The sequence below is a fragment of the Arachis hypogaea genome, chromosome 15 (genome assembly GCF_003086295.3).
Source record: "Arachis hypogaea cultivar Tifrunner chromosome 15, arahy.Tifrunner.gnm2.J5K5, whole genome shotgun sequence".
NCBI classification, from domain to species: domain Eukaryota; kingdom Viridiplantae; phylum Streptophyta; class Magnoliopsida; order Fabales; family Fabaceae; genus Arachis; species Arachis hypogaea.
Window position 1 is genome coordinate 5584571 of NC_092050.1, and position 16236 is coordinate 5600806.

At 31.5% G+C, this 16236-nt stretch overlaps 3 protein-coding genes and 1 pseudogene across 3 annotated transcripts; 2 read left to right on the forward strand and 2 right to left on the reverse strand.

Annotated features, from left to right (window-relative positions):
• Window positions 1-999: 999 nt before the first annotated feature.
• On the forward strand, window positions 1000-2845 carry LOC112747927 (haloacid dehalogenase-like hydrolase domain-containing protein Sgpp; annotated as a pseudogene).
• Window positions 2802-6361, reverse strand: LOC112747926 (phosphoacetylglucosamine mutase-like). The gene is made up of 8 exons (XM_025796135.2): window positions 5914-6361; window positions 5642-5761; window positions 5417-5559; window positions 5044-5295; window positions 4205-4617; window positions 3939-4114; window positions 3485-3581; window positions 2802-3335 (listed from the first exon to the last, which is right to left on the reverse strand). The coding sequence occupies exons 1-8, from the start codon at window positions 6235-6237 to the stop codon at window positions 3193-3195; spliced, it is 1668 nt and encodes a 555-aa protein (XP_025651920.1). The 5' UTR covers window positions 6238-6361; the 3' UTR covers window positions 2802-3192.
• Window positions 6362-8200: 1839 nt separating this feature from the next.
• On the forward strand, window positions 8201-9500 carry LOC112747931 (uncharacterized). The gene is made up of 2 exons (XM_025796138.3): window positions 8201-8696; window positions 9181-9500. The coding sequence occupies exon 1, from the start codon at window positions 8378-8380 to the stop codon at window positions 8690-8692; it is 315 nt and encodes a 104-aa protein (XP_025651923.1). The 5' UTR covers window positions 8201-8377; the 3' UTR covers window positions 8693-8696; window positions 9181-9500.
• A 549-nt stretch (window positions 9501-10049) lies between these two features.
• Window positions 10050-12365, reverse strand: LOC112747930 (vacuolar protein sorting-associated protein 55 homolog). The gene is made up of 5 exons (XM_025796137.2): window positions 12108-12365; window positions 11048-11179; window positions 10915-10954; window positions 10718-10802; window positions 10050-10588 (listed from the first exon to the last, which is right to left on the reverse strand). Exons 2-5 carry the CDS (start codon window positions 11144-11146, stop codon window positions 10393-10395), a joined length of 420 nt encoding a protein of 139 aa, XP_025651922.1. The 5' UTR covers window positions 11147-11179; window positions 12108-12365; the 3' UTR covers window positions 10050-10392.
• Window positions 12366-16236: the final 3871 nt, after the last annotated feature.

Sequence of the window (16236 nt, forward strand, 5' to 3'; positions counted from 1 at the left end):
TATTCAATTATTCATCATTGACCTTTATTAGTTTAATAATTCATCTTTCTATCTACCAATATCATTTGATGGTACAAAATCCATACGGTGGAAGCATCCAATTTTGCTTCAATTAAGATTAGGTGTCTTTTAGGCTTTTAGTATGTTGATACAAAGAACAGGAAACTAACCACCCTCAAACAATGTGGGTTAGTCATGAAAAATAAAGGTGGTTATATAATAATAAAAATTTAATTTTAAGATTTTGTTATCCTGAGTTCTAAAGATATAAGTTAAGTATATCATAAAATTTTTTTTAATATTATTTATTAATTTTATGCATTGAAAACTAAAAAAAAATATTTTAGAATAAGTGACAATAAAACATTTTTTTAATAGTATATATAACCTATATTCAACACAAAATAACAATTTTTAATTTTATACTTTTAACTATAAAATAATTTTATATATACATTTAATTATATAATATTATATTATTAAAAATAATTACCATTTATATAAATCCTGGTAATAATTATAAAAAATACAATTAATCAGGCATCAAAATTAAACTCGTAAATTAGAATGAACTTATAAAATTAAAAGCATTTCAAATTACACATCTGTCCCTAACAGTTTCCCCTTCCAGCTTCGGTGCTCCACCTCTGCCACGTCACATGGCCGGTGCCGCTTGCACTCTCCAATTCCGGCCTCTCTTACCGCCTTGCGTTCAAACTGATTCTCCGAGTAACCTTTACTATTCATCATCCTCTTCCATTCCATTTGTTTTATCGATCAACAGAACCAACAGCCCAAGACCCAATTCTCGTTCAGCTCACCTACGCTGCAGGTAACCCTGTTCCTCCCACAGTATGATTTTCTATTTCATTTGCCTCCATATCTCATATAACCATGTTTTTTGAACTATTTTCCTGGTTATAAATTCTGGGTCTGTATCAAAATTATGACTTTGTTTTCATGTTCCTGTGAATGAGGTTGTATGGCTTTTGTCGTACAAGGAGAGTTTGGTAAATTAAAGAGTGGGTCCATTATGGACCCAAAAATGTGTTGCACCACTTAAAACGTGCCCTTTCCGCTTCTTATGTAACACTTTCTCAGTATTCCACACACCACTAGCCAAACTTTTCTTTCGCCATTCTGTGAACCATGACGACTTCTTCTGATACCTGCGTCGAAAGGTAAGGTTTCTCCTAAGCCATTGAATTGCTTCTTGAAGATCTAGCTGGTTTTGTCATCTGCAGTGAAGCAGGTTCTGCTTCATGCTTTGATTATTAGTATTGAGTTTAGTAGCCTTTAATTTTATACTTGCTTTAAACTTGTTTAACTGCTAAGATGCAAAGAATAATGGCAGTTTGGGACATGACAAATTTTATCATAGAAACTTTATGAATGTAGGCATATGTAGATTCAACCCAATTTTATGGTTTATCACACTTTGTCATGTAGTTATTTCCTTCATTTTTTGTGGCAGCAAGGGTTCTCTTGCTAAACTAGCTCCCCTTGAGGCAGTGCTCTTTGATGTAGATGGAACTCTCTGTGACTCTGATCTGCTCCATTACTATGCTTTCCGCGAAATGCTCCAAGAGGTAGTGTGTTTGTTTTTGCTGGGTGAGTTTGTTATGGAGTGAAAATTGGGGTAGAAATTTTCAATCTTTGAATATTTGATTTGTGTTTTTTTATCTCTCAATTTCGTCTCCATACAAAATTCAAGATTAGTAGAACATTCTATGCAAAAATATTTATTAAATGGAGAGAACATTGGGTTTCAACTGAATGTTCCATTTAGCATATTTTGAGTCACCTTGACAAAACACATGATCAATAGCTATTATATAATCTGACAGAAACTTTGGTGGTTGTCAGATTGGTTACAATGGAGGTACTCCTATAACAGAGGAATTCTAGTGAGAATATTTCTGGCACACACGATGAGGATGCTGCCTTGTTTCTCTTTCCTGACGACCGGGAACGGGGTTTGAAGTTCGTAGAAGATAAGGAAGCCATGTTCCGGAAGTAAATCTTCCTTTCTTTCCTTTTTTTTCCCCTTGTAGTTTTTCAAAGCTTAAAATGATTATTTATTCCCTTGATGGATTTACAGATGGGCAAAAGATCAACTAAAGCCTTTAAATGGCCTCGATAAAGTGATTAAATGGGTTGAAGATCGTAGCCTGAAGCGCGCTGCAGTGACCAATGCTCCAAGACCGAATGCAGAGCTCATGATCTCAAAGCTTGGCCTCTCAGATTTCTTTGATGCTGTCATTATCGGTAGCGAATGTGAACATGGCAAGCCTCATCCAGATCCCTACCTTAAAGGTCTTGAAGCTCTCAAAGCATCAAAGGATCACACATTTATATTTGAGGTCTGCACTGTTCTTTACCTAAATGTTATTGGATTGTGGTATCGATAATTCTGCTTCTGCATTTGACTTTCATTCTACTTTGTTGTCATAGGATTCTGTCTCGGGGATCAAAGCTGGAGTTGCTGCTGGGATGCCTGTTATAGGTATAACCAACCGGAATGCCGAGCATTTACTGATGGAAGCAAAGCCTACCTTTCTGATTAAGGATTATGATGATCCAAAACTGTGGGCAGCTTTGGATGAACTTGACAAGGCTGGTGCTCGTTGAGTATGAATTACTTGTGCAAGTAGCACATTTGAATTCTGTTTAGGGGGCCATATTACAATAACACATAGTACATAACCAATGTTGCTTTTAAGCAGAAAGCAAACACTTAAGGTTATATTCTGGTAGCATTATGTACTATCATTGGCCATGAATACGCTGGTGAACCCATATTTGCAAATACAAATTCATAAAGTATCTTATGAATAATTTACAATTCTCTGAAGTAATTAGATAGACTATAGTTACGTTTTTCACAATCTCTTCAACAATCATCTTTGTACTGAAACTGTCAAATAAGCTTAATGTTGCTAATCTGTGATCAATTCAGCCGGTTCTAATATATCGGAATGGAATTTTTTTTTCCAAATCCAAAGGATTGAAAAATCAGATCTAATATGTCCATGTAAGATAGTGGATAATCATTTGAATTAGAGTCATCTAAAAAATTGGTAAAATGCTCTATAAAGTAAAATGCTTAAGAATTTTTTTTCTCTTCAAGATTACAAAACTTTGAAAAGCCAAGCTGTTTTGTATATATGATTGATGCTGAGAATAGGCATGTCAACCCAAGAATTGGTCCACAAGTTTAGCCACGGAGTTGGCTAGGCTATCTGCTGCTTCTTGTGAAGATGCCTCGGCATATACACGAACAACATCCTCCGTGCCAGATGGTCGCACAAAGCATCGACCTTGAGAATACTTTCCTATAAACACACAAGAAAAAGGAAAATGATGACAAAGCTGCAATAGTGCAATACAGTGGTAAGTGAAGTCTTGACAGGTTTCACTTGTTGCAAACAAACATATCATGGCCAAAAAATTAAAAAGAAAAAGAGAGGAAGCAAAGAGATACCGGTTTCGTTGTTGATTGCTTCTTGTAGACCAGGGGGACTCACAACTACAGTTTCTGCATTTGTTGTAATCACTGCAGTCCTATCAGCAACTTTCACCTGGGGTTTTAGTAAAAAATCAATGCATCATTTCAGAATTTAAAGAAGCAACTAATATTACACACAAAAATAAGCACATGTAAATCCCTTGATTACAAGGCAAATACCTGCAATAACAATAGTAAAAAAAGAAATGAAGAAAAATGATGATGTTTAAGTTGAATAAGTAACTTCAAAACCAAGGTGAGAGGTAAAGTTTTGTGACCAAAGCATAGCCACCTGACTCCAAATGCTAGCAGTCAACACAAAATAATAAGGCATAATTTGGACCTAACACATGTCAAAGGAAAACCTTCAAGCTACCTAATTTTAGACAACTCTGAGATCAAATAGTTTGTCATTCTAATTAGCACTAACCTTAAGCTGCCTGCTGGGCAAATCATGATAAAGTTCATTCCATCTGTGTATGGACCATCCCATGTGCTGCAATATGACTTCCACCAAGAGCACTCCACTCAAGGCATCTCCAACTGCTTGGTTGATCAACCTACTGGTAGCCAATAATCTCAAAGCCGCCTTTTCTGCATCTGAACCTGAAACAGACACCAAAAATATTTCATTTTTGTTTTGCAGATTAATCTCAAAAGCAAAGTGAGAGAATGACAAGAACTACTGAATTAAACCTTTAGATCTTGCAGAGAGCTCATTTGTAGTGGCCTCTAACCACCCTACGAAAGATTCAGAAAATAGGACAGTTCCATGGCCATTTGCCTCAAAATATATGCCAATATCAAATTCAGCAGCTTTTTCATGCAAGTATTTTACTCCAGTTGGAGTCAAATTGATTTCAAGTCCCAACTGTTTAAGGTAATTAGTAGATGCTCCATTTGCATAAGCGGTCTGCACTATACCAAGACGGGCTTGGTGATTGTTCTTTGTGCCTTCTCTCTCATTAAGAATGCTTAGTTGCTCTCGAATAAACAAGGCAAACAGAGAAAGTATCTTATCCCCATCAACAAGATCAATTGCTCCACTGCTTTCTGGATGTACAGTAAAATAAACAAGTCTATCAGCATCTCCATCCAAGCTAGCACACCTGCAAACTAGAACTAACTCCATTAGTTATCATAAACAACATCAAAATAGCAATGCTCAAAGGAATCCATCCATTAAATCAAATGATAGGGCTGGGTAAATATCAATTTTTATTTTATTATCATAAGAATAATTTTAAGGATTATGTAAACCAATTTTTATTTTATTTTGTTTTTATCAATTCCAGGTTACAAATTTATAATTTTCAATAAAATGAATATCTTCCCTTTAAAATTTTGATTAACTTGCATTAAATATCCTGATTGATTCAATTATTTGTAATCTCCAACTAGAAACATTATGCTATCTGTTTTAGTGAAGGGAAAAAAAATTGAGAGCGGCCAATATACACTTCATATCATATTGTTATGAAAAATCGAGCAGCATGCCATAGCAACTTCACTTTTAGCTTAATGAACAGACCGACCTTATCCCAGCATCACTAGAACCAAAGCCATGTGGAGCAACCTTCTCTTTCTGCACATAATCAGCGCCAACTCCTTCATTCAGTACGCCTCCATCTTCACTGCTATTCCGAACCTCAATAAGCAAACCATTCAACAATTTCTCTAGAACTTTTAGTTTCAGTCCACCTACACCATTAGCTCCATCCACAACCAATTTGTCATTCGTCCCATCGAACTTGCTCCTTTGACTTGGAATCAAATCCATTAAGCACCTGATCCAATCACACAATGATCCTAAAAGGATGTGATCAGTGATGATCATAATCACATTATGTCGAAGGAACAACAAGAGCTACATCCATCATAGCAATACTTGGACGAGATTGGACTAACCTGAATGAGCTCGAAAGCTGTTCAACGTAATCCTGCTCTGAGGCCTTCATGCCCTTATTCCTAGCCCAAACCATCCAATGTAACTGAGGAGTTGTCAAAATCCCCAAGTCCATTGCAACCGCTCCAACAATCGACGCGACGCCCTTCAATTTTATCCAGTTATACATGATTTAAACAACAGAAACAGAACACAATAAGCTCAGCATTTACTTAAGGAAACCATACTTCTTTAGCAGCTTCAAGCAAAGCTTCTCCGCTGGGTCTGGTGTCTCTCCCCAAAAGTATTTCAGCATGCTTAACTCCATCAAACTGAATATCCTCTTTCTTGACAAATTCATTTATCAACTGTGGGCAATATCAATATGGAACCATATTAAATTGAACTACTTTTCTTTTAAACTTACATAGACTTCATCATTTTTTATTGGTTTTTTTCTTTACAAAAAAATAAACTTTATATATTACTTCAAAAATAAAAGAGAGAAATTTGTGCGAACCCGGATCAGTTCTTGTGGAGAAGGAGCATTGGCGAGGGCATCAGCGAAGGGTTCCCAATGCTGAGAAAGCATTCCTCCGTTGGGGTCAGCGATTTTGACGCCGTTGTCGGAGACTTTGTTGTGGGAAGCAGTGATCATGACGCCGATCACCGACTGCGTCTTCAGCGATCTGAGAGCCGCCAAAATTCCGACCCTGTAAACCGTCGATTGGAGCAGCGATGCATCGGCCCTGAACCCAGCTGTGCCGTACGACAGCTTGACTCCTTGTGGTGGCAAGAAGCGAGAGGAAGATTCGAGAATCAGAGACTGTTGTTGTTCGTTCATGGCCGGAGGTGTATGAATTACAACTCTGCTCCTGGATCCGCTGAATCTGCCACCACTAAAATCACTGTATCTTGCTTAGTGCATGTTTGGGTGCTATTATTTTGTTTAAAATAAATCTTTTTTCAATGAAAAAGATCTTTTTTTTATTTTTTAACGTGTTTGACAAATTTCTAATACTAAAAGTAAAAGCACTAGTAAAATCAAAAAAAGATCTTTTTTGAGAATGTGTAATTTACATCTTTTTTTAAAAGATATTTTTTCCTTAAAAAAAAGATGTTTTTCATGTAATAAATAAACAAAAAAGTATTTTTATATTGTTATACCCAAACATAATTGATAGATAAAAATACCTTTTTACATGAGATATCCAAACATAAAATTACTTTTACTTCTCTATAAGATCTTTTAAAAAAAGATAACTCAAAAAAAGATCTTTTCTTATAAGTTCACCCAAACAAACCCTTAAGCTGGAGTTTAACCAACGATGTAAAATCATTAAGAAATGAATGCTTTTTGTTTTTTGAATTTTGACAGTAATAAATTAACTTTAGAGTAAATCTTTAAAAGAAAAATATCAATTAAGAATAGTAAACTCTGTGGATATATATGTATTATACTATTAATAAATAGTGAAAAATTATACAGAGTGTCCATGTATTTATCACCTGAATACAGGATAATTTTAGACGGTAAAATATTTGTTATTTTTTGAATTTTTATATAATATTTATTAATCGTTTTTTATTTATTGTAAATTCTATTAAAATTAAAAAAATTTAGTTCCAAAAATTATTACTTATGCGATGAATTTTATAAACACGGTTATTAAATTTTATGTGATGAATTAATAAAAAATATAATATATCTATTATTTATTATTTTAAAGGACTAAATTAATATTTTTTTTTAAAAAATTATTAAGAACCTACTAGCATTTTACTCTTTATTTTATTTGTTAAAGTATTAAAGATGGAGCAATGCAGAAGCTAAAACTTTTATAAAAGAGACTACTTTGCATAAATAATGTGACTTTTAGTTTTTTTTAGTAAATAGAAATATATATTATTTTACTTTTTTAAAAACTCAAAGTACAAAAATTTGTTATTATTCTGTGATAAGTGAAATAATTTTTTCTATAATGGATAGAAACTCGTATATGTATATTTTTTTTGTCACTAAACAAACCAAAACAACAATATTTTGCAGCCAGAAAAAAAAAGAAAAAAAAGCTTTTAAAGTGGTATTTTATTTATTTTTTAATATAATTAATAATATTTTATTAAAGAATACATGTAATATAACACCAACTTAATTCCTGAACATTTTTGTGACATTATTTATTTTGGTGTTGTTAAATTGTTAGAAATTTTATTTTAATGAAATTTTTTTTTAATTTTTAGTATGTCTAACAAAATTTTAGTAGAAAAATAAAAATATTTTTTTAAAATTTATTATTTATATTTTTTGTGAATTTTTTATTTTAAAAAATATTTTTATATTATTATATTCAAATATAATTATTAAATAAAAAATATTTTTACATAAAATATCAAAATATAAATTTTTTTATTTTTCTAAAATTTTTTCATAAAATAATATCGTTTAAAAAAACTATTTTCATAAAAACTCATCTAAATAAATTCTAAGTTAGTAATCCTAACTTAGTAATTTATAGAAAACTATACAACAATATTTTGAAATTACATTAATAAATATATTTAGACACATATTATTTTCTAAATGCCATACAAAGAAAGCCCATTTAAAATAAATTGAAAATAATTATATGTAAAATTAATAGAATAATATTATAAAATTAATAAAATTTATTATTTTTGTTTTATAATTAGTTCTTAATATTTTAAAAAATATTGACTAAATAGGATATTAGATTGTTAAACTGAAAATTAGGTTACTCACTAATATAAATTAAAATTATTAGCCGTGAAACTTTTCTGAAATTGATATTTCAGGATCAAAGTTAATCATAAAAACTAAAATAAAAAAACGTTTCTATAATTTAATTTGATAGATAATCCAAGACAGTAGCATAATCAAGTGTATATCTATCTCCAAATCCCTAACAATAGCACTGCGATATTCCCGACACAGAAAAAGCTCGAGCCTTCAACCTTGAGCTATGGGTTTGTTGTCATGGTGGAAGGGCAAAAAGTCAGAACCCGAACCACCAAACTCCAACTCTTCTTCTTCGGTTCAGCTGAAAGCCAATGGTGCAGGTAAACCCACCGAGGTTCCCGGCATGAACGGCGCCGTCGAGGTCCCTCGCCCTCCAGACGCCACCGTTTCGATTTTCGAGTTCGGTTCGGTGGCCGCCACCAACGACAGGGTCACCCTCGCTGGATACTGCCCCGTCTCCGAAGAGCTCGAGCCCTGCCGATGGGAGTTCCTCCCCGCCGTTGAATCCAACGCGCCGCAGTTTCGCGTTGTCTTCTGACACCGTAAGCTCGAAAAAAGATTGAGAATTTATGTGATTTTTGGGGTTAGAGGTTCTGCTTCAAACGAAATTTAGCTCCTTTCAATGTTGAATTTCAGTATTTCTAATTGTTGTTCTTTTTAACTGCGACTGTGAATGAACTATGTACTTTGCATTATTCACTATCACTCTGTAGATTCTGATTCTGAGACAATTTTTTGACTTTGTACAATATATCTTAGATTCTTAGTTGACTTGGGCGTGCGATGTGTTAATCTTTCCCTAATTAATGTGCAGTGCAATGGATATGTGGTTTGGTTGTGAACAAAGAACAAAAGTATTGTGCTTTTTTAAATGGGGAAATGGGGAATACAATTGATGTGAATCTTGATGTCAATAATTAGAATTGTTCATCCATTCAGAGGCTCTAATCTGTGGTTGTTTGGGTTGTGGAGGTCCTATTCTTTTCATACTGCATTTTTTGAATGCTACTTGGAAATGTTTTGCAGAATGCGGAATAGAGAAGAAAGTGAAAAAAGAGCACTACAAGATTAAGCATATGTTCTGAGTTGTTTGGTCATGCTCATGTCTTTTCAAGGTGATTGGGTCAGAAAATTCTGTTTTTGTTAGTGATTTTCTTAGTCTAGAGACTTAAGAGAGATTTGCTGGCATGGGCAAATGAATTCCTTGGTTGTACTAACATTCATGTGATCGGTCCTCTTGAACCCTTTGGTGGCTATTGCGAATGCTGCTTTGTTTCAGAATTTGCACTGTAACTGGAGTATGTTTGGAAACTTTAATGAGATGGAATTGAATTGAATTCTAGAAAGAATTGACTTGCAATTCAATTCTCACAGCACTTCTTAAATTTGGAATAAAAAGAATTAAATGGAAAAGGAATGGTAAAAATATATGTAATATTACTATGTTACCCTGAATAAGAGGGAAGGGAGAAAAGAAAAGAGAAATGGGAATATTTGAAAAATCAAATTATGTTAGGGTTAGTTTAGATGTTTTAATTTCAAATTCAAATTTCATTAGGTTGGATTTGTGATTTATTTTTTACTTGAATATGAGAATTAAAATTCTCAAAAGAGTTTAAATTCATGTAATTTTTATATTTTAAAGCAAGAAAGAGAATTCAATTCTTAAGAAAATTCTAATTTTATGCTTTCCAAACACGTTCTTAATCTTTATCCTTACACCAAAAAAAAATTCTTTATCCTTACTTCATCCAGCATTAACAAGTTCCTTCATAAACTATTATTAGAATATCAATCCAATTTCTCAATCAAGTTCAACGAAAATATCATTAGCCTTAACAATTCTGTAAGAAAAACTTGGGGCACCGTAATTATGATAAATTGATTAAATTCTGTTGCCAAAAAAATAATTCACGATTGTATTGAAGTGGCAATCCACTATCTAAACAAGTGTAACTCAATTATGATAATAATACTGTTGCCTCATTCCTCAACTGCCGGTAAATCATACATACATATACAAGGTACGTCAAGTTCCCATATGTTTTGGCCGAAAGCTCGCCTACAGTTGCCGAGGTTTGGAAATCATTTTCAGCAACATGGTAATAGCATTCAATTTCAATGGTTCGAAACGGAGAAAATGTCTAGGTGAAAGCTTATAAAAGCAAGAGAACCAATAGCGCACACAAAGAATAAATCCATTTTTACACATGAAATTATGCCTGGTAGACTTCCATCTCATATCATACTGTAATAGTCATCTTCATCATTCATCCCCATGAAACACAATATGGCTAATACAAACACGAAGAAAGATGAAAGCTCCATTGCAAAGGCTCCCCAACCAATAACACCAGAATGCTTTAGAATGCTTGGAATGGCAATGCTTCCAATAGTTGAGAATCCAGTCAAGAACTTGGCTAAATTCACCCAGCTGCTCCATCATTCATCAGACCACAAAACAAAAAGTTGAATGATTAATAACCTTGGCTCGGTATACAATCTTATCTTTTTTCTTTTTTAATTTTGTTTTTCAATTAATGCTTGAATAATAACAGTTTACCTGCTCTCAGATTCAGAAAATACAGAAGAACCATTAGACCCCGCAAAGAACAGCAGAGGCATTGGGAGTAGAACATATGTTATAGCTGCAAGAGAACAAAACACCAAATGTAATAAGAAACCAGGAATGTTACGGTTACATTAACATCTCATTCCCTTAAATCTTCAAGAAATAAATACAGAGATGCTTTATCTCACCACTTAGCATCGGCCACCAATTATTATACAAAGCACACGCCTGTCACATAACACAGATGCAACTAGGTAAGCAACAATTACTTCGTTACCAATAAGATGTGATGCATTTATTAACAATGAGAAGAACACGGACCAAAATTTGCAAGACAATTCCCCCAGAGACCAAGATTGCCAAAAAGGCAAGTTTTCCCATGCTCAGGCAAGAACGCAAATATCCTGGTAAGTCTGCCATCTCCAACTCACCTCATGTTACACGGAAAAAGGGCTGGAGCAAGAAATCTCATTACCATAATGCTATATGGATATTAAATCAGAAGAAAATACTAAATCAAAACCAATTCTCATTTCTAACAAATCTGTCATAGATAAGATGAAGGTCAAACCAACCACAGTGATATTCAAAAGTTTGGTTTTATTCTATCACAGTGCCTGCTGCATAAGCACAGAGAAAGAAAATCTAGTGATTTGAGATCAGCATCAGGTAAGTCCAATGCAATATAAAACAACAAAAACAGCAGCAGCTATGTAAATTAATGACATAACGAAGAGAACAAAGGCTTCAAACCTAATTCACCTAATAGACATTACATTGTTTCAATCACAATTTGCCATACAAGATATCACTTCTCTTTAGTACTGAACAAGTGAATGACATTTCCACACATTTTCACAAACAAGCCTTTGCATATCTGAAATGTTTTAAACATATTATAGTACCTAAATATCAAAAACCCAATCCCACATATTTTTTACCCTAAAATCAACAAGACCAAAGTTGCATTAGCCAAATGATTGATTGATACACAGAATCCATACAACAATCTGGTCTAGATGACAGTATGTTCAAATATAACTAAATTCACGGATACGAAAACACAGAGCTAAAGGCAAAGGCCATGGAAGCAATTCCTACGAATAAGCACAGGAGTAACGGCAATTTTGTTCTCTCAGATAAAAGAGAGCAAGGAACTAACAATCAGCAAAGTAGAATCAGAAAAGATGATACACTATAATCCCTAAATTGAAGGGAGAGGGTTCAGCCTGCAAATAAGTGCATGCGATTGGGAACTACATAAGCAAAGCGGAATCCAATCTGGGAGAACAATAAACTCCGATAAAACCAGAAATTGATAAGAGATGTGGAAAAAGTTGCAGAATAACACAAATTGAGAGGGAGATTAGGAAACTCGTACCTGAAGAGTGAAGTGCTTAGAACGAAGTAGAATTTTTGGTTGTAACTGAAAGGAGATATACGGTTCGGTGAGGTTGATGTGTACGGAAGGTTCAATAGCCTTCAGGGTTCAGCGGCAACGGCAATGACCTGCCACTCTGACTCAGCTACCAGCCAGCACACCCTTCCGCAGTTCCACGCCTTGTTGTTCTTTCGACAAAGTAACATTCTTTTCCCCAATTTTTTTTCTCGAATAAATATTAAGATGGTGGAACCAGTTAACTTCGTTCTTTGGCCTTATTAATTAAATAATTTCATATGTTATTAAATTATTTTTTAATAATTTTTAATTATAATTTTGTATGAAATTTTTTTAAAGTTAAAAATGAGATTTAAATCTAAAATCTTTATATGAGAATAAAAAAAATATGATATTTGAATTATAATTTTTTGACAATTTTATATAAAATTAATTGTATATGAATTTTTTTATTTATATTTTAAATATGTTAAAATTAATTTAATATTATTTTTATCTTAAATATTGTTAAAAATACTAATAGAATATTTTTTTTCAAATTTTAATTTTTCTATAATTTAATTAAAAAAATCATGATTTATATGGATATAAGAATTTGTTGTTGACATTGAGTTACAAAAGAAAGGCTATCCTATCCAAAAAAAAAATTATAAATTAATTTTATCTTTTTTTTATTTTTACCTTTTTTGAGTTAATGATAAGATAAAATTGAATTACTTTAAAACATTTGATATATAAATAGATCGAAAAGATTGTTAGAAATAAATAAAATAATATTAACACTTATTTTTGGAATAAAAATAATATTTTTTTTCTTCTAACCAAATTTTTCAGAAATTAAAATTCACACATGATTTCTGTCTTTTTTTCGTTTTCAAAAGAAAATTTGTAGATTTTTTTTTTGAAAAATTATTGTTGTCACCTGCAACTCCTAAAATCAGCGATAGTCCTCCTTTTTCTCTTTTATTCTCTTCTCTTTTTTTACGCCTTTTCTTCCTTTTATGTTAATGGTTTTTGTCTGATTTTTATTTTCTATTTTAACTTTTAATAATTCTTTAATCATGTTATAAGTTATAACTCCCTTTTTGTAGTGTTATTTTTTGTTTTTCTTTTCTTGATGGTTTGGTTACTTAGTTGGATCTCCAAGATATTTAAGATTATATTAAACGATGATAGTTATTTATGCAAGAACTTTTAAATACATAAGTAAATTTAAATTTGTTCTAAGAGAAGAAAAAGATATTTTACTATGTTTGCAATGTTTAATATTCTTTATAACAAAAATTTGTGATTACTTTCGAATTTTAGTTTAACATTGAAATAATTATCTTCATAGCATAGAACGTGTCGCCTATTAATCCTAACTAATGAAAACGTTAATGAAATGACAGAAAAGAGAATAAAAATATTAATGTAATTAATAGAACATGATATTTATGTGTACATTTAGCTCGTTAAATTATTGGTATATACTTTTTATTCATCGTGTGATTAGCCATGTATATTTTTGGCTATTCTTCCTAAACCAAAAAGCGTTGTTAGGCTTAAATTTTTGAAAAAAAGATAAATAGGTCTCTAACTTTTCAAACTTTTGATAAATATATTTCTGACAAAATTTAAATATAAAAAGGTTCCTGATTTTAACAAACGGAGGATAATTTAGTCCTTTCGTCTATTTGCCTCTCATATACCTAACGGAACTGGCTGACGTGGCTGAAACGGTATACAGGTGTCCGTTACGGTGCCACGTTGAAAGGGGAAAAAAGTTCGAAGGACAAATAAGTCCTTAACGTCATTTTACAAATAAAGTTCGAAGGACAAATAGGTTCTTGAGAATTTTTTTTTCATTATACTTCTATTATGAGAATTTAGTTTATAAAATTAGGCTAATTTTTTTTTGTATGGAAAAAATATTGGTATTTTTGTTGAAAATGGGAGAATGTGGTGTAATTATAGATGAGTGGATTTTTTTGTGGGAAGTCAACACGTGGGGACGTGGTGCAACACGTGGGAGGCGTTGTGAACACATGGCATCATTCTGGCCAACACGTGGGGGGCGTGTTGAACACGTGGCAGCATCTTAGGCAACACGTGGGGGCGTGTTGAATAATTTCCACAATGCTGTAATACACTTCAAATGTCAATATTCAACCAAAATACCAATTTTCTTTTCATATTAAAAATAATTTCTGATTAAATTATGCTTGTATTTTGAAATCTAGTTAACTTGTTTTATTCTACAATTTAAATTATTTGTATTAAAATTATTGAAATTGGGCTTGTTATGTTTCTACTCTTTTTCTTAAATTGCATTAGTTTAGTTTTAGTACATTTGTGTATTATATTAGAATTTGTTAAATTGCATTAGTTCAGTTTTCATCATACTAGTGGCATTAGTTAGCATCAGTTCATTTATGCATCACGTTAGCATTAGTTCATTTGTGCATCATTCATGTATTAAGTTAGCATTAGTGCATTTGTGTATTATATTAGAACTAGTATTTTTATGCATAATAACATTACGAGAATATATTTTTTTAAATTATAGTTCACTTTGTTCTAACAGTATAAATTATACATGACACAAAAGATTTATAAAATCAAACTACCTTTACAAAAAAGTCGTAAGTTGACAAAAGTTTTTTACTAAGAAGACCAAGATATCTGCAGATAAAAAATTAAATAATAAGATTTTTAGTTATTATTTTTATATGAAAAAGTCTAATTTTTTTTATTAGTAATTAATTTTAACATTCGTTATCTAAAATTTAAAATAATTTAATGTGTATAATTTTACATTTAAAATATTTTAATTGTAAAAAAATATCAAATGACATATTTTGATTTGTCAAATTATTAATATAAAATATAATCATATATAGAGTAAAAATAGTAGAGAGAAATATAAAAATGGAGAGAGGTAGATGAGAGAATTTAGGAAATGAGTTTATTAATTTTGAAAAAAAAAATTCTCAAGGACCTATTTGTCCTTCGAACTTTATTTGTAAAATGACGTCAAAGACTTATTTGTCCTTCGAACTTTTTTCTCCTTCCAACGTGGCACCGTAACGAACATTTGGACACCGTTTCAGCCACGTCTGCCAGTTCCGTTAAGTGTATGAGAGGCAAATAGACGGAAGGACTAAATTATCCTCCGTTTGTTAAAGTCAGGGACTTTTTTGTATTTAAATTTTGTTAGAGATGTATTTGTCAAAAATTTGAAAAGTCAAGAACCTATTTATCTTTTTCCCTAAATTTTTTGGTGCCATTGTTTTTAGATTACTCTCTATTTTAAAACAAATATTAGTGGTATTTTTTTTATTTGGCTTACAATTGAGTCAATATTAACTAAAGTTGGAATGAAAATTTTACCCATATAATCAATCTTGTATTGTATAATTATCTAAATAACTAATTATTTATTATCACATCAATAAAATAAAAGTAAATAGTTAAATTAGTATTTTTGTCACTTCTATAAAGATGTCAAAATTTGCTAGTACATAAAATAATATTATATTGATTATAATATATTTTTGATAGTGCTAATTGACTATTAATATAATACGTCTACGTAATTAGATCAAATTAACTCTAAATTAAAATATAACTTTGAAACAATAAAATCTCTTCATTTAGAATTGATTTAATATAATTTCATAAACTTATCATGTTTGCACTTAATTAGAATTTTCAAGTATGTAGTGTGATATACTAATATCACTTAACATGTCATATAATAAACTATGACTGTAAGGTCCATATTGGTTAGAGAGGGAAACGAAGCATACCTTATAAAGGTGTGGATACTTCTCCATCACGCGTTTTATGTTATTAACATTCACGTTACTCATTCCGTTAATTATTTATGTCAAATTTTAAACAAAAATAGGACGTTTGAAATTTTAAGAATCAAATTAAAATTTGTTTCAAACATTGAGAACCAAAATAATATTTTATCTATTTTTTTTATGAAAGAGAAATAAATGATATACTCAAATATTATAATTTTTTATATTTTTTAAAATTATAAAAAATACACAAATAAAAAAAATTACGATTGTGAACCCAATGTTAAAAATAAAAAGTGGACCATTTACTCCAAAAAAAT